Raw genomic sequence first — 18,266 nt, 5'->3', positions numbered from 1 at the left:
CCGGCCAGGCACTCCGCCTGTAAGTTGTTCATCAACAGAAGAGTCATGGAGATGTTTACCAACAAGCAACATGCAGCCGCCACAGCATCCGGGGGTGCAAGCCGCACCGATATGTTGCGTGCAGGTCACGCTAAATAGCGCTGCAGTCGCATGCACCTATTCGCGTCCGCGCCGTCACGCATCAGCGTGATACCGCGTATGTATTCCTCCGCTTTCGGACACTTACTACCCGACCACGATGTAATTACACTACACCGCCGGTGGCCGCTATCGGAAGCACTTGGTGATGTTACAGTCAACAAGTACAGTTGTGACTAAGGAAGGAATCACATTGTTAGTGATTTCAAGACTGTTGTGCATAGACGATCGAGTGTTTCGGAGTATCCTCGCTAAACGTCACAATAGGAAGTCGACCAATGCGCTCTCACTTCGAGGTGCTATAATGTTTGGGTCGATTAATAGGTCATCGCTCAGTCCCTCGACATCGACTTCTATGTCACCATTTATGGCCGTCCTATCGCCCTCACCTTGGCGTCACCCTTGACCGTCGCCTCTTCTGGACCCGCCATCTCTGGACAATCCAAGCCAAGGCACGGTCCCGACTCCGTCTCCTCAAGCTCCTCTCTGGCCACACATGGGGTCTGGACCCCTCCACCATCCTCCACACATGTAAGTTCCTCATCCGCCCTATCCTCTGTTACGCTCACCCTGCCTTGATCTCCGCCCCTCCTACCTTTTACAAATCCCGTCAAATCCTAGAAAGCCATGCTCGCCTCGCCTATCGCATCGTCTCCCCTCCCCCACGCGGATCCTGTACGACCTTATTCCGTTCTCACACCTCTTTTTCCTCGAACAGATACGGATCCTCTACACCTCCCATAAACTAGATCCCCCTCACCTGCTTGTCTCTCCCATCCTCTCCCACCCCCGTCCGCTGCAGCGCCTGTATTCCCACGTCCCACCTGCTCTCCATCTCTCCACTCTCCTTACCCTCTCTCAAGGTTGTTTCCACCAGCTCCCCCTCCCTGATGATGCCCTCATCCCCTCCATCCACCCCTCCTATCAACTTTGATCCCCCTCTTCCACTTCCTGTGTTTTTTCCTCAGGGCACCCTCTCTCCCTTCTCCCTTCCTCCCCCCTCCTCCCCCTGGGCTTCCCCTAACCCCCATACCTTCTTTCGTCCCCCATCTCCTCTGCCCCTGGCATCTCCACTCTCCCTTCTCCCCCACCTTTTTCCCCCCCTTTTGGCAGGTCCCCGGACTCGCACACGTCACTTGAACATTAGCGCGCCAGAGATCATCGCCATCAGTTTTGTGTGTGTGTCGTCGTGTTTGTGCTTCAGTGTTTTTCGCCGCCCACGCTCCATCGTTCACGTGTGTCGTCTCAATCATCAGTGTTCGTGCACAGTGCTGACAGTCTTTTGTTTTTCTTCGCGTGTGAACGGCTTTGTGTTTTTTAATTACTGTGTCTACTGTTGTTTGTCCACCGTTATGTTATGTTACTTCTGTGTCCTCATTGTTTTTCTCTCTTTGTACTGCCTGTGGCTGAAGAGCGGCGTAAAACTGCCGTTGCCAGCCCAGTTTGTGTAAGGTGTAAAATGACAATAAAGAAAAAAAAATCCCCCGACATTCAGTTTAGATCCGGCGTCCAGACCGACCGCCGGCTGCCCTCAAGTCTATGCTTCAGGCCACAACGTCTATCGGTACCGCAACCCAGCGCTTTACTCACGCCTTCGCTAGGATATCAGCCGCTGCCGACCGAGGGCTGCTTCGGAAGGCCCAATTCCTCAGCTCACCGCCGCTACCAGTGTTTCTGGACTTTGTCATAGTGACCTCCATAACGCATCGCCTCAGAAGAAGATTTTAGTTGTACACCCCATGTTAGCAATTAAGTTCTTGGCTACCGGGGTACACTTGTGCATCATCCACATCGAGATACTAAACCTTACACACCGACCTGAAATCGATTGAATAGTTAGAAGGTGCAAGGCTTTGGCCGGCAGTCATCTGTTTTTGATTGCAGTCTACGCGACCCAGCTGACAGTGCCATGCCACGTAACCATCGTTGTCTGCTGTGTTACTGTTTTGTGCTTCACTCTTTTTAAAGCTGCTCCATTTTCTTGTGATGGTTATACGTAATTGTTGCAGTTAGAATCATTATGAAACATGTCAATACGTAAAATTAAGGACATCCAAATAGGTGGTACGTTATTGCAGTTGGCAGGTATTATTCCATGAATACAGAGGGTGCCCAAAATGCTATGTGGTTTAAACACCCCAATTAAGACACTGTGCTGTTAGAAATCTAACGTTTAAAATAGAAATGCGGTTACTGAGCTATTTGCCAGAGGCAAAAAGTTACCTTTGTTTATCTTCAGGCTTTAGGATAATATTTTTCTTCAAGGTTAATGCAAGTCTTAAGGAGAAGAGAATGAAAACATTGTACATATTTTGAACTGTGAGTTTGATGTTCTGTCGAAAATATAAAGGTAATGGAAAAACAATCTCCTCTTAGTTCTCGTATGAACTATAAGGACAAAAAGTTAATGTTTTTCTTTTTATGTGTGTTTGACATTGCGTCAACTAATGCGGACGATCTGAATTGTTATATTATCCTCAAGTATCAGGTATCTTGTGAACTTCGCTTCTTCATGAAAACTATTGTATACAGTTATTATTGTAAAAACTTTTTTACTACTATGGTGGGCTCAAAAGAGCAGATTACTCTTATAATGTTATAACTTTCCAGCCGTTTATGCCGGATTATGCTTGACAATGGTCATCTGATGGAATCTAGTAGCGAAGCGGATTGTGCAAAATAAAGGACAACTGAAGGTTCGCCATGAATTTTAACTATCACGTACACCAACATCACTTGTAATAAATTTTGTTGATTACCGGTTTCGACAGATCAGTGCTGACATCATCGTATCTTGTAACATATTAACAGAAGTCTTGCAAGTTTGTAAAGATCTTGGATTTCTGTTAATATTTTAGGAGATACGATGATGACAACACAGATCTGCCGAAACCGGTAATCAATAAAACGATCCTAGCGAACCTGATTTTTAATGATAATACTTTTTTCTTTTTATTGGGTCATCGGTCTGCTGTCGAGTTCGATTCACGCTGCAAGATTTCCTCTCTTGTGCAAACCTCTTAGTCGCAAGGTAGCACTAACACCCAACATCTTTGATTGTTAGTTTGATACACTCCAATCTCTGTCCCTCCATGCAGCTCATTCCCTATACGGCTCCCTATAGCGCCACGGGAGTTGTTTCCTTGTTTCTGGACGCATTTCCTACCATGCAGTCTCTTCTTATAGCCAGAGTTTCTCACACATTCCTTTCTTTATCGACTCTCTGGAGATCCTCCTCATTTCGTACATACTATGCCCGCTGCGCTCCACACATACGTTCTCACAAATTTCTTTAAGTTAAACCCTATACTTGATACTGCTCGGCTTCTTTTCGTGAGGGATGCCCTATTTGTCTTCGCTAATCTTTCTTATATCATCCTTACTTAGTCCGTCAAGAGTTATTTTATTTCAGGCTAGCAAAATTTGTTCAGTCCGGAAAATTTATGGTAGGTGTATTGTTATTTTAGTTTCCAATATTCGTGGTTATAGTAGTCTTTCCTCGGCATACTTTGCGCCCTCCTTCTATGCTCATTAGAGTGCTCACTGCATTCAACACGTCCTGTAATTCTTACTCACTTTCACCGAAGATACCAATGTAATCAGCGAATCGTATCATTAATGTGCTATCATCCTGAACTGTAATCCCACTTTTGGCCTGGCCATTCGCTATTGGTCCACGCCAAGCCAATCAACCAATCAACGACGCGCGGACGCTACGGGGTCGGGTCTTCAATGTGTGCCAACAGGTACAACAACAACCGGGTGTATTTCAAATGGTACATCATTCCTTAAGCCGGAGGGCAGAACGATGCATTGTCATGAATGGACGCCACGTTGAACACCTCCAGCAAAACCCGTATTTATCGCAGGAAGTATGCATTTCCAGACCCATGTTTATTGAACTTATTTTTCTTGATTCGATGAGTACTACCACCTCTCGAACAATTCGCCACTTTTCTTTAACACCCTGTATAACAATGATAAAGATAATGAGTTGTTGAGAGCGAGTATTTAAACCAGTAGCCGAATGAGAGTGACTATTTGTTGGTAGTAATTTTGCTACATTACTGATTTTAGTGACTGTGTGACTAAGAATACTTTATTATTTGAACATTAATAGAGACAAATTATCGTCTTGTTGCAATGTCTCTGAATCTCTGGGCGAACTTGATGGCAGTTAGGTCTGTAGGAAGACAATTGTACAGCAGTCAAGGTAAACTTGGAAAAATAATTTCGTACACTCAGAGGAAAGGCGCCACTTACATGGATCCGACGGCTACAGTCATGTTGAGGTTGTCCAACACCAGATGGCTCTGAGAGCCGCGACCGTATTGCTTGCAGGCTCCCCGCACCACCACCGCGTTCTGCATCTTGGAGCCTTCTGGAAAACAGAAACACGCATCCACATTCTTAACTATTGTGCGTACACACCAACAGTAGCGTAAAACGTTAACAGACAAGTAAAGGAAAGGGCAGAAATAATTCATAATAAAACTTTGAATATCGCTTTAAGTTCTTACAGCAAAGAAGTTCTCTTTAGAGCAAAAATCGATTTCTTTTACGCGCCAACGACGTGCCGTCGCTAGCACTGCACCCGCACCCATCACAGCCTGTACGTCTGTCCTCTGCAATCCATTGTGAAGTGCATGTCAGGAGAAACTTGCCAGTGTACCGTGTATTATAGTTTCCTTCCGTTTCATTAGCATATGGAGCGGGAAATATGATTACTTGTAAAAGAGACTGTGCTTGCTGTAACAGTCTAACCTTGTAAATGCGGAGGCTACCGCACTGATAAGTAGGAGGTTGTAGTATATTCTTAGATTCCCGACATACTACCACTTCTTGAAACTTTGTAAATATCCTTTTGCGAGATAGTTTGAGTTTGTCTTCAATCTTCCACCAGTTTTAGAATTTTAGTTACTGTATGTATCGCCAGTTGCGAGAGTTACTTAGGCTCATACTTATTAATTTAAGAGCATCTATGTGACAAACTTAGTTCAATAAACTTGCTGTGCTTTATACAGAAGTAGACGAGTCATAAAAATGAAATTTTGACAGAATGACTGAACACTCTGCAGCATCAGAAGCACTAAAATAAATGTCGTGTTACTAGGGTCTCCCGTCGGATACAAGTCTTCCGATCTGACGCCACTTCGGCGACTTGCGCGTCGATGGGGATGAAATGATGATAATTAGGACAACACAACACCCAGTCCTTGAGCGGAGAAAATCTCCGACCTATCCGGTAATCGAACCCGGGTCCTTAGGACTTCTCTTGCCGAAACTAGCCTCTTGTATTGTGTGTGTATTGTGTATTAAATCGGGAGCCTAGAAACGACGGAGAGTCTCTGTCCCGCTGTAGCCCTCAGTGGCTCACAACCCTGCCACAGGCCGCAGCAGTCCATCCACCCCACCGCCGCCCCACATCGAACCCAGGGGTTATTGTACGGTTAGGCCCCCAGTGCCGACCCCCCCGCCCCACGGGAACGTCTCTTACCAGACGAGTGTAACCCCATATATTTGCGTGGTAGAGTAATTATGGCGTACGCATACGGTTCAGCTGAGGCCGAATAAGGGGAACCAGCCAGCATTCGCCGAGGTAGATGGAAAACCACCTAAAAATCCATCCACAGGCTGTCCAGCACACCGGATCTCGACACTAATCCGCCGGGCGCATTCCCGCTGGTGACCGGCACGCCTTCCCACTCGCTAAGCAGACCGTGCAGCTACCAGGCGGACAGTCGCTTGTATTACTAAAGCATTCAAATAAAGGAAACTAGCAAGGGGTTTGAGAGTAACGATGAGGTGAGAATTAACAAAAAAATGGGGTGAGGTCGCTAGGGGTGAGGGGGCGGTACGCTGTGCCGTTTCAGCCTGGGCGCCGGTTATCATAACAATGCCACTTCCAACAGCCAGGAAGGCCCTCGAGCACAACTGTCGACGCTCATCTTCCCAAAAGTCAATGATCTGCTGCGCGCCAACCGTAGTCTGTCGAAGAGGAAGAGAAGCTGAAACACAAGTTTGATGTAGTGACGAAATTTCAACCGATAAATCGAGTATGGATCGAGTCGAGTTGCAGTAAACATTGTTCCTAGCTAGAAGATGCATTTCGCAAAGAGAGAGAGAGAAATTGGAAATTGATAGACAGAGCGCGCACGCGCGCGCGCGCGCGCGCGCGCGCCCGTGTGTGTGTGTGTGTGTGTGTGTGTGTGTGTGTGTCTGTGTGCGTGTGTGTGTATATATGAGAGAGAGAGAGAGAGAGAGAGAGAGAGAGAGAGAGAGAGAGAGAGACCGTAATAGGGAAGCGTGAAGGGGCATCCAGAATTACTCACGGCCAGGTGGTGCAAATATACTAAATATCATTGGCTGCCGGCGGAGGACCTGGATGCAAGAACGGTTTAAAACTCAGATTGCGCTCACATTAGGGAGGAGGACGGTTCAAATCACGGTCAAGCCACCCAGATTTAGCTTTTCCGTGATTTCCCTAAATCGCTCCAGGCGCCGGGATGTTTCCTTTGAGAAAGGTGCGGCCGAATTCCTCCTAAACTCAGATTGCGCTCACATTAGGGAGGAGGACGGTTCAAATCACGGTCAAGTCACCCAGATTTAGCTTTTCCGTGATTTCCCTAAATCACTCCAGGCGCCGGGATGTTTCCTTTGAGAAAGGTACGGCCGAATTCCTCCTCCATAGTATCGTTAATCGAACTTGTGGTCCGTCTCTAATCACAAGCTGTCGAAGGGAAGTTAAAATGTAATCGTCTTTGCCCTTTCTCCCTTCCTTCGTTGACGCACACTATAGTATTTCCGTACTTTTTTTGTCTTTAAAGTTGGAATCAGTCATAGAAGAAAGCCCTTTCGACAGCATTCATAACTTTAAGATGAATCCTCCACATACACCGTAGAATACTTCAAAAGGAGCTTTACTAAATTGCCTGTGGAAGTGTAAATACCTCCGTGACAAGTGTGACTTGAGTATGTGACCAAACATCGGTCAACTGAATAAAAATATTATTAAAATAGCTTTCGGCTAATGTTTTGAACATACCTCGTTCGTCGTCACTAGGACTTCCAGGCACGGTGAACTAAACGGGACTGAGGCGATTTTAACATTCAAAACCCGACTGCTGATTGAACCTTGTTGGCATATGTAAATATTCCTGTTATACTAAAACGGATACCAGTTCGTCCGCCTCCGTAACCGAATGGTCAGCGTAGACGCTTGCCATGAGGAGGACCCAGGTCCGATTCCCATTACTGCCATGGATTTTTCCTTGCTGGTAGGACTAGTACGGTGAGCGTTCAGCCTCGTGATGCCACTTGAGGAATGAGAAGTAGCGGCTCCAAGGTCTGGAGAGCCGGCAAAACGTGTACTGAACACATTTCCCTCAATACGGCATCCGCACGACGCCTCATGGCAGTCAGCGTTTAATCTGAAGAGAGTTACGTTAGCAAACTCACCCTCAGAAGCTATTGCAACGAGGTTATTCGCATTCGTTAGCGAGCAGGTAGTTCGAATCAATTGACTGTGCGTTTTACAGTTCATAAAGCATTTATTAAAATGTCGTCAGACGGCTAAACTGATGAAGTGTCAGTGCCAAAAAAGCTTAAATCGAAAACTAAGTTTAATAATGAGTAGTGTAATGTTTACTCACTACTTAGCAAAGATAAAACTGATTATAATGTTGACTTTAGTGAGAGCCAACATATATCACTGTGTTTTACAGAGGCGAAACCGTGCTAAAGAATAGGGAATCACGGCAGCACATCCAACGCCTGTTCGTCAGTCGGACTTCAGAAGACAAATGAAAGTAAACTGTCATGAGAAAAGAGTAAAGGGATAAGGGGGGGGGGGGGGGGGGCTCAGAGGGAAAAGGTGAAAGTGGCCCTGATGTGGAGTGGGGAAGGGTTAAAGTTGCTAGGTTGGATGCATATTGGAGTGGATCTCATTGTGTGGAAGAAATAGTTGGTTGAAGTTGTGTTAGACAGGATATGAAGTGTTTGTGGGTGTAGGTATAGATGGATGTGTTTGCAAAGGCGCAGTAGCATACGAGGGTGATGATCAGAGGCGAGACACTGGGATTATTGAAATCTAGCTTGCAGGTAGTAAAGGAGATGCAGAGAAACGCAATGTGGGTGAGGAGGGGTGGGAATTTGATAATACGATAGAGGATCCATATGGGGGAAGGCAAATAGACGCAGAAAGCGAGACAGAGTGCACGGTGTTTGAGGATTTGGAGGGAGCTATAGAACTTTGGTGGGTTGGAGATCCATGCAACATTTGCATAGAATGGGTTGGATTAGGGTTTGGTGGGTGTGGAGAATAGTGGAACAGTGTAACACCAAGTTCGGCCTGTTAGTAGTTTCAGGCTGTTGGATGGTTAGTAGGTAAGATTTCCACATTAGTTGCCGGTCAGGGTTACTCCAAGATATTTCAGCGTGTCACTTAGCTGGATAGGGAGGGAGGCGATGGAGGATTCTGCTGAAAGCTCGAGACTTTACTCAGATTTGATGCAGCAAGAAAACTGAAAATTTTTTATGCAGCCATGGAATCTTTTTCAATAAGCGCTCTGAACGTCCTGTAGGATGACACAAAAGTCCGTTAACATTTGAAAATGCACGATTTCAGGGAATAATGTAGGTAGAAATGTAAAAATTGAAACATATGCCTGACATGGCATAGGGTTTTATCAAAATTAAAAACGAGCACACAAACAGATAGCTCTGGACAGCAACACGTCAGCGTCGCCGCTGATAAATACCTGCTGGAAGGTATGACTTTTATGAAGGATGGCGCTCCACCCCACATTGCTACACGTGTGAAAGATCTCTTGTGCGCATCGTTTCATGAAAATCGAGTGCTGAGCCGCCACTTCCGTCATGTTTGGCCACCCGGGGTCCCCAGATGTCGTTGCATGTAATTATTGGTTTTGGGGTTACCTGCAGTAGCAAGTCTACTTTGATCCTAGGGATGCTGGAAGCAATGTCTCACCACAACTACTGATATTCTGTACAGTGCTGTTCACAACTTTGTCCTTTGACAACAGGTTTTACTGATGAATGTTGGCAGACATGCTGAGCATTTGTTATAAAGGACACTGTCTTTGCAAAAAATCACTTGTTATGCTAATTATTGCTTTCGTACCATATAAAGCGGCATCTATCAGCCATTTTGTGCACTTTTTTGAGTTCAATAAAACCCCATGTCATTTCAAGCATGTGTGTCAATTTTTACCTGTCTATTTACACTATTGCGTGTAGTATTTTTTAATGTAATGGACTTTTGTGTACCCTGGAACGACTACATAAAACTAATTGTATTAAAAGCGAAGTGTTTCAGTATGGAAGGAGACTGGAAGATTATGATTTAACTTATGGTCGACTATAAGATCAGTAGACACTGACAGCACGTTCGACTTAAGGAAGAGTAAGGAAAGACAAGTCTTATCAAGGCAAACGTCCAGGAATTTGTGTTAAGCGATTTAGGGAAACCACAGAAAACCAGGGTGGACGGACAGGGTTTTGCAGTGTCGTTCTCGCAAATATGAGTCCAGTGTGCTAACCACTGCGCCATCTCGCTCAGTGTTCTGAGAAGAGTCTAGCAAAATATGACTTTGCGTCGCCTATACAGGTATAAGTGCAGATATATTTATATGTGGTACTTTAATATGTACACAAACCAGTGTCTTGGTTGTATTTTCTCTGCGTTGAACAGTTTTCCCACAAAAACATCACAAACTTAATGACCTGATGTTTTCTGTATGGTCGTAATTGAATCGCTAATTGGACTACGCCTATCAGAACAGAGTTACCGTTTTGCGTTCACACGTTCACAGTTTAACACCTGATATGCTGTGCAGGGGAAAATGAGCGTTAATGGCTTGCTCTTGCTGTATTTACTTGGAGGTAGCAAACAACCTAAAAATTTACGACTTGCAATAGCTAAAATTATTAGTCTGTAAATGACGTAAACACTGATGTAATGTTGTTCAGTACGCCATCCTCAGTCACCAATAGAAATATTTGCACTTACACCCGTTACATCCTACATAAAACATGAAATGATAACGATGGGGAACTCAGAGAAATTAGAGCTCATGCGGACACTTGTTTTCCTCGCCATCCATTCGTAATTCGAAAAGAGGCGAAGAGACTGTGGTTTCAGAAGCAGGCTCCCGCAAACACAATAAGGTGGTTGCGGAATTTGATTGTATGTGTAGATGTAACTGTAGTTCTGCGACGCCCTTTACGTAGGTATCGTCGAAAGAAGTATGGCGGCCTTCTAACGCCGCTGGCCATTTTTAACTGTTGGAAATGAAGGCTTCCTTATAGTTAACCTCTAGCTATAAACGAATTTATTATTGATAAATCAGTCAGAAAATCCATTTGTTAGAAAGAACCATTCAGCACAACCACTTTAAGAAGCCGCGGCAACAAGAATTTGTCGCAGATCAGGTCGACTCGTATGCGAAACTTGTACCAACACAACTAAAACAATTCATGGAAATCAATGCTGTCTCTGTGCCAGGGTGTAATCTATAGAAAAAAGCAAATAATGATACTTTTTAAATCCAGTAGGTTAAAGAGCCAAGACAAGATGTATATTACCTTCGTTTTTCCAGATTAGATTTTCCGTAATTCCTTTTTTTTGCTAAGGAAAAAGCGTTTCGAGTAATAGCTTGGGAACTCCTAACAACTCTGAATGTGATCATAAGACAGTCGCAACTCGCCCCCCCCCCCCCCATTTAGGCAGCACAGTAGCGCATGACTCAGAAAACCTGTCGCCGCCGGAAATGATACTGCATATCTGACGCAACAGCATCTAAAACGTGGCTACTGCAGCAAATTATTGAAATGAGTTCCAAGTTCTCTCCCTTAGGTAAGATGCGAGACGCCTCCAAACAGAGCTAAGAGACTACTGACAGGTAATGGCTACTTTCAATTTTTCATGATCATCGTGCTTCCTTACTCATCATTGCAATGATCTTTTGAGTCGAATTCTTTAAACTCTTAAGTTGCACTTTTAATATTAAGTATTTTCTAATTATTACAGATCAAATTCGAATGCCTCTAAGCACTATGTCCCCTAGACTTAGAACTACTTAAACCTAACAAACCTAAGGACATGACACACATCCATGTCCCAGGCAGGATTCGAACCTGCGACCATAGCAGCAGCGCGGTTCCGGACTGAAGCGCCTAGAACCGCCAGGCCACAGCGGCCGGCTATTACAGATCAAAGCACGGATCAGTCCAACTAACATACAATGGCGGCTCATGCTATGTACTGTCACCCCAAAAATTAAAAAAAATATATATACAGAGTGTTCAGTAGCTTGAAGTGAAGAGAGAGTAATATTAATATTAAAACAGCGACAGGGCAAATGGAAACACACAGTACGATGTTGTTGTTGTTGTTGTTGTTGTTGTTGTTGTTGTGGTCTTTAGTCCAGAGACTGGTTTGATGCAGCTCTCCATGCTACTCTATACTGTGCAAGCTTCTCCCAGTACCTACTGCAACCTACATCCTTCTGAATCTGTTTAGTGCATTCATCTCTAAGTCTCCCTCAGCGACTTTTACCCTCCACGCTGCCCTCCAATACTAAGTTGGTGATCCCTTGATGCCTCAGAACATGTCCTACCAACCGATCCCTTCTTCTAATCAAGTTGTGCCACAAATTTCTCTTCTCTCCAAATCGACTCAATACCTCCTCATTAGTTATGTGATCTACCTATCTAATATTCAGCATTCTTCTGTAGCACCACATTTCAAAAGCTTCTATTCTCCTCTTGTCTAAACTATTCATCGCCCTGTTTCACTTCCATACTTGGCTCCACTCCATACAAATACTTTCAGAAATGACTTCCTGACACCTAAATCTATACTCGACGTTAACAAATTTCTATTCCTCAAAACGCCTTTCTTGCTATTGCCAGTCTACATTTTATATCCTCTCTACTTCGACCATCATCAGTTATTTTGCTCCCCAAATAGCGAAACTCATTTACTACTTTAAGTGTCTCATTTCCTAATCTAATTCCCGCAGCATCACCCGATTTAATTCGACTACATTCCATTATCCTCGTTTTGCTTTTGTTGATGTTCATCTTATATCCTCCTTTCAAGACACTGTTCATTCCGTTCAGCTGCTCTTCCAGGTCCTTTGCCGTCTCTAACAGAATCACAATGTCATGGGCGAATCTCAAAGTCCTTATTTCCTCTCCATGGATTTTAATTCCTACTGCGAATTTTTCTTTTGTTTCCTTTACTGCTTGCTCAGTATACAGATAACATCAGGGATAGGCTACAACCCTGTCTCACTCCCTTCCCAATCACTGCTTTCCTTTCATGCCCCTCGACTCTTACAACTGCCATCTGGTTTCTGTATAAATTGTAAATAGCCTTTCGCTCCCTGTATTTTACCCCTGCCACCTTCAGAATTTGAAAGAGAGTATTCCAGTCAACATTGTCAAAAGATTTCTTTAAGTCTACAAATGCTAGAGACGTAGGTTTGCCTTTCCTTAATCTATTTTCTAAGATAAGTCGTAGGGTCAGTACTGCCTCACGTGTTCCAACATTTCTACGGAATCCAAACTGATCTTCCCCGATGTCGGCTTCTACCACTTTTTCCATTCGTCTGTAAAGAATTCGCGTTAGTATTTTGCAGCCGTGGCTTATTAAACCGATAGTTCGGTAATTTTCACATCTGTCAACAACTGCTTTCTTTGGGATTGGGATTATTATATTCTTCTTGAAGTCTGAGGGTATTTCGCCTGTTTCATACATTTTGCTCACTAGATGGTAGAGTTTTGTTAGGCCTGATATATTGTAAAAGTCGTTTGCTGTTCGACATATTTCATGATGGCTGTTCATGCGTACTGCAATAGGCACTAATCTCTCTCAACCAATCTGTAGTCATCTAGCTGTCTGCTGGAGTAGTACAAAGTGATTCCCTGATGCTAAAAACCTTCAGGGATGATGGAGAAGGACAAATCTATCAATCTGAGATAACATAGCCTAGTCCGGAAACGACGACTAGAATGGTATAAACGAAAATCCACAGTACTCAAACTAAGGGCCCCAACTTCCGAACCCTGATTACGACGTACAGTATTACCACTGAATACCCTCCAATACCCTCAGATAATTTCCCTTGTTAATGGATTAGTAACGGCGCTCGTAACCTGATGCCTGACAAACCGAAAATCCCAAGTCTACAGTACAGTAATAATGAATTCCAGTTACCTGGACAAGTTTCATAAGTTTCTACATTTACAACAGTTGTTGAGAATAGCGTCCCCCCGCTTTAATGGAGGTATGGCATCGACGAACAAAGTTTTGTCGTACCCGTTCTAATATACCGGGTGCTATTTGATCGGTGTCGCAGGCAGCAAGAACTCTTCCCAGCAGAACCTCCTCAGTCTCGACAGGCGTCTCGTACGCAAGAATTTTCACGTGGACCAGCACGAAGAAGAGTGGGGTGGAATCAGGAGAACGTGCTGGCCACGAAACAGGACCTCCTCTTCCTATCCACTTTTCAGGGAATGTCTGATATAGGCGTTCACGAACCCTCAATGAGATGGTTCTGCATCATGTTGGAACCACATCCGTTGGCGAATAACAAATCGGGTCTGTTCCAGGAACCTGAGTGGTATGTCCCTGATAAACACTGCGTACAATTGGACATTTAAGCAGGGATGAAGACTACGCATGCCCTCATGTAGACTGATAATCTGTGTTGACGGCTGACCATAATTACAGCTTTGAGATTATCATCGACCCTGCCACTATTCAGCATTCCGTCTCTGGTGAAACAGGCTTCATCCGTGAAAGATACATATTCAGGAAACTGAGGATCGACCATAAGACGCAGCAAGTACGATTGGCCGAACACGACACAAGGTCCAAAGTCAGCAGGAGCCGAAGCGCACACTTTCTGTGTATGGTTGACATTTCTCATATTACTCGCCACACAGTACTCTGCGAAAAATTCAGTTCACGTGCAACTGCTCGAGTGCTGATTGCAGATGCCTCATCCGCTCGAGAAAGCACTGTATCGTCACGTCTGGTGTCCGTATAGTTCGCTGTCCTCGATCATTATACTGTGTAAACAGGTGCCCAGCTTCATTTAATAGTTGGAACAGTCTTGGAAACATGGTGTGAACCAAATATTTTCTACGTGAATATTTGTTCTTATACACTTCCCGCTTCTCTGCTGCTTGCATTTGCGTGTTTGTACATGAATATCATGTCTACAAGTTCCGTCACAGGGTACAACCCAATTTGGTTGGGCCCGATCGATGTTAGTACATCAGCTTGTAAACACAGACTGCAGTGTACTACAGCACACAGATTGTAAAATAGGTCCGCTCTTGTCACTACACAGTACACCATCTGCATTGGATGAGTTGAGTTATTGTCCCGAAATCGTTGGGGTCGCCTGTCCTACAATCTTAGCTACAACAGTGCTGGTACCTGTATTCCACTGTCCGAGGTAACAGCAGAATTTGGCTTATAACTTTCGACTCGGTCGTTCCCAGACCAGGATTCCTTACCTCAAATCGATGCATTTACCTTTCTCCAGCACCACTGAAACTTTGTAACATCATCACGGGATCACCCTACATATCGCTAGGAGGAAGTCGCGAGCTAGGTCTCAGCTAGTCGTCCGAACTTTCTCGTGAGTCAGCCAACATGAAACCTTGGCGGCAGAATCAGTTCGCGGGGCAGCGTGGTCGGCAGAAAAAGGATCACTTTCGACTGGACACTCTCTCCTACCGCTGGTTGTTGTGAGGATGTATCGACATTTTTGGTTCAGATGCTTGTCTTGTGATACTGAGGTGGCCACACTGAAGGGACTTGGTTCTGGATTATGGTGAGATGGTTACAGTCTCGCATGCTTGCGATGCACTAACGTAATTATGCCGGGTGTAAACTTTAAGTTGACACACCAGACTAACTCGAAAAATAAGCTTCACACGAAAAAATGTGTAGAATCTAAAGTTGATTATTTTCGAGGGGGACATCTGCTGGTGCTAAATTAGCCCGCCACCCTAGTCCCCTGGGGGTGCGGCGGGAGGCAACTATAAATTTCAAATGGGAAACCCCATTTTGTATTGCAGTATCAGATTCTACATAAAAAACTACGTACATTTTGTCTTAAAACATTTGTTTTGATTCTTGGTAGTTGGCGCTGTAATTCAAGAAAATCCATGTTCTCATTTTTGCGTGGAAAATGTTTACGGATAAACAAAAAATACTTATTTACTGCGTAAATTTTGATTCACTAAAACTAAAACTCTCTCTCTCTCCCCAAAAGGTGCGGTTTGAGAGAGAGGAATTAGAGTTTACAAATGTTGGCCCAAATATTAATTTTTTCCGCAGATTCGGGTAAGTTTTGTTCTCGAATTTACTACATTCGCTCCAGCGAATTTAAAATCAAGGCGTAATAAGATGCCTTTATCAGTGTTGAGACTTTAATTTAAATGAAATTTTTTAGATATTTCAGAAGTTTTTCAGGTGCTGTTGAACTTCAAGGTACATATTTACAGAGGCGGAGGTTACGAGATAAAATTCTGCTATCACACAAGCTCAGATCTTGGCAAGTTATTTCAATAAGAAGTACAATCTATTATGGTTTCAGTTTTGCTTAGGTTTAACTCTTGTTAAACCCCTTTTTAATTATTCCGTTTTGTTATCCGAAAGTTCTTGATAAAACTTGATGGACGTGTGGAGGGCCGGCCGGTGTGGCCGTGCGGTTCTAGGCGCTTCAGTCTGGAACCGCGTGACCGTTACGGTCGCAGGTTCGAATCCTGCCTCGGGCATGGATGTGTGTGATGTCCTTACGTTAGTTAGGTTTAAGTAGTTCTAAGTTCTAGGGGACTGATAACCACAGATGTTAAGTCCCATAGTACTCAGAGCCATTTGAACCATTTTTGATGTGTGGAGGAGGCAAAATAATGCAATAGCATTTTTCTGTTTGTGCCCAGTTTCACTCTTAAGGGGTAAAACACGCCCTGAAAAGTAATTTGGCATATTAGGTTTTGAGGGAATAGCCTGGAAATGATGACATGTAAAAAAATGTTTCTCGTATAAAAGTTGATATGTACTTAATTTTCGTGAGAACTGTGTAATTAGCTTTTGTAATAATATAAAATTTTTCAAAATACCCCACCACCATTAATTAATTTTGAAAAATGACGACCTTTTGTACAACATAAATTACGAAGCTTACAAGCCACATACATCCCTGTGTAATATAGCTGATTTCTGAAATACCGTTTTTGAAACATAAGCTGTACACAATGTGCTGTCAGCATATTTTCGACACATTTAATTAAAAAATCTAAATATTCGTTACCATTCTAATTATTCATTTTACTTGTATATGTCGTATGTTTTAAATTGTTATTTTCCGTTTTAAATCCATGGCTTTATTTCTTTAATTTAATAATTAAAATGCATGTGTTTTGTTAAAAGAAAATAATAATCTAACTCATAATTCTTACAGAAAATAACTGCAACAAAGGTAATGTGTAAGGAAATGCTCAAAATATAACTTTTTTACTCCATGCACATGAAATGAGGAAAATTTCTTCGTGTAATATACACGACAAGGAAGCCTATATAAAACAAAAGTCAGCAGGATTTCAAATTGTCGTGGATGATCCTCTAAATATCCTGATTTGTATCAAGCATAGTTCGGAACATTGGTAAGCCTTGGCGGAAAGAACTGATTATGTACTAGTGACTGCAGCTTAATTATATTGTTTCTCAAGTGGGGATTAATATCAAAATCATTCAACAGAACCAGATCTGTAAAATCTTCTCACAAGGTTTTCCTAACATCGAAAGCCATATACACCTTACGACTGTAACTGTGCCATCGAGTCTTTTGTGATCATCAGATAAACAAGTTCTTTCTCCTCAGGTACGATGCTCTGTACGATTCTTTCACACTGACAGCACTGAGGGCCTAACAATACTACAGGTTTTTCTCCATCATTGGGAAAGAAAACATCTTTCAGATATGAAACTTCCTGGCAGATTAAAACTGTGTGCCGGACCGAGGCTTGAACTCGGGACCTTTGCCTTCTGCATGCAAGTGCTCTACCAACTGAGCTACCCAAGCACGACTCACGACCCGTCTCCACAGCTTCAATTCTGCCAGTACCTCGTTTCCTAGCGAAGAACAGCGTCTGTGAAGTTTGGAAGGATTGAAGCTGTGAGGACGGGTCGAGATTAATAGGGTGCAGCTTGACACAGTCACTTAGATTAAATATTTAGGCGTAACGTTGCAAAGCGATATGAAATCGATTGAGAATGTCTGGTTGGTAATAGGAAAGGCGAACGCTCGACGTCGCTTTATTGAAAGAACTTCAGGAAAGTGTAGCTCGTCCATAATGGCGTATAGAACGCTAGTGCGGCCGTTCTTAAGTAACGTTCGAACGTTTTGGACCTCTACCAGGTCGGATTAAAGGAAGACACCGAAGCAATTCAGAGGCGGGCTGTAAGATTTGTCAACGGAAAGTTCCATCAACACGTAAGTATTATGTGGATTTTTCGTCAACTCAAATGGAAATCACTGAACGGAAGACGATGCTCTTTCCGTAAGGCACTGCTGCGCAAATTTAGAAAACTGGCATTTCAAGCTGACTGCAGAACGATTCTACTGCCGTCAATCTACATATCACGTAAGGACAACGAAGATAAGATGCGAGAAATTAGAGCTCGTACAGAGGCTTTTAGACAGTCGTTTTTCCCTCACTCTATTTGTGAGTGAACAGGAGAGGAAGTGACCAGTAGTAGTACACGGTACCCTCGGCCATGCACCGTACGGTGGTTTGCGTAGTGAGTATGCATGCAGGTGTAGAGTACTTTGAAAGCTACGGTCGAAAAATCTGTTGAGGAGTAAGTGTATTTTTCTATGCCAAAGTCATTTCAGATGATCTAGCATCCCGTGTAAGGAAAGCAATGAAGGATCAGGTAAGTCAGACTACAGAATTGCAGATTTATTGGTCCTGATGGAACTCATCCTCCTTTCAGCAGAAATTGAGTAAAAAATATTGTGAGAATTCCATTTGGTCCACTGAGACGTACTGCCACTCTTTAACTCATTATCGCCAGTCTT

General features: G+C 43.6%; 1 protein-coding gene across 3 annotated transcripts in view; it reads right to left on the bottom strand.

Moving 5' to 3' along the window:
- The window catches only part of LOC124606911 (ABC transporter G family member 23-like), a 506,422-nt gene that overhangs the window by 146,842 nt on the left and 341,314 nt on the right, over positions 1 to 18,266 (bottom strand). For all 3 annotated transcript variants that reach the window (XM_047139013.1, XM_047139016.1, XM_047139015.1), the window contains exon 4: positions 4,402 to 4,519. In XM_047139013.1, the coding sequence (XP_046994969.1) occupies positions 4,402 to 4,519 (118 nt within the window). The remainder of the gene's footprint in view (positions 1 to 4,401; positions 4,520 to 18,266) is intronic.

Source organism: Schistocerca americana, chromosome 3, assembly GCF_021461395.2.
Source record: "Schistocerca americana isolate TAMUIC-IGC-003095 chromosome 3, iqSchAmer2.1, whole genome shotgun sequence".
NCBI lineage: Eukaryota > Metazoa > Arthropoda > Insecta > Orthoptera > Acrididae > Schistocerca > Schistocerca americana.
The sequence above is the reverse complement of the archived record's forward strand: the minus strand, read 5'-3'. Positions and strand labels throughout refer to the sequence as shown.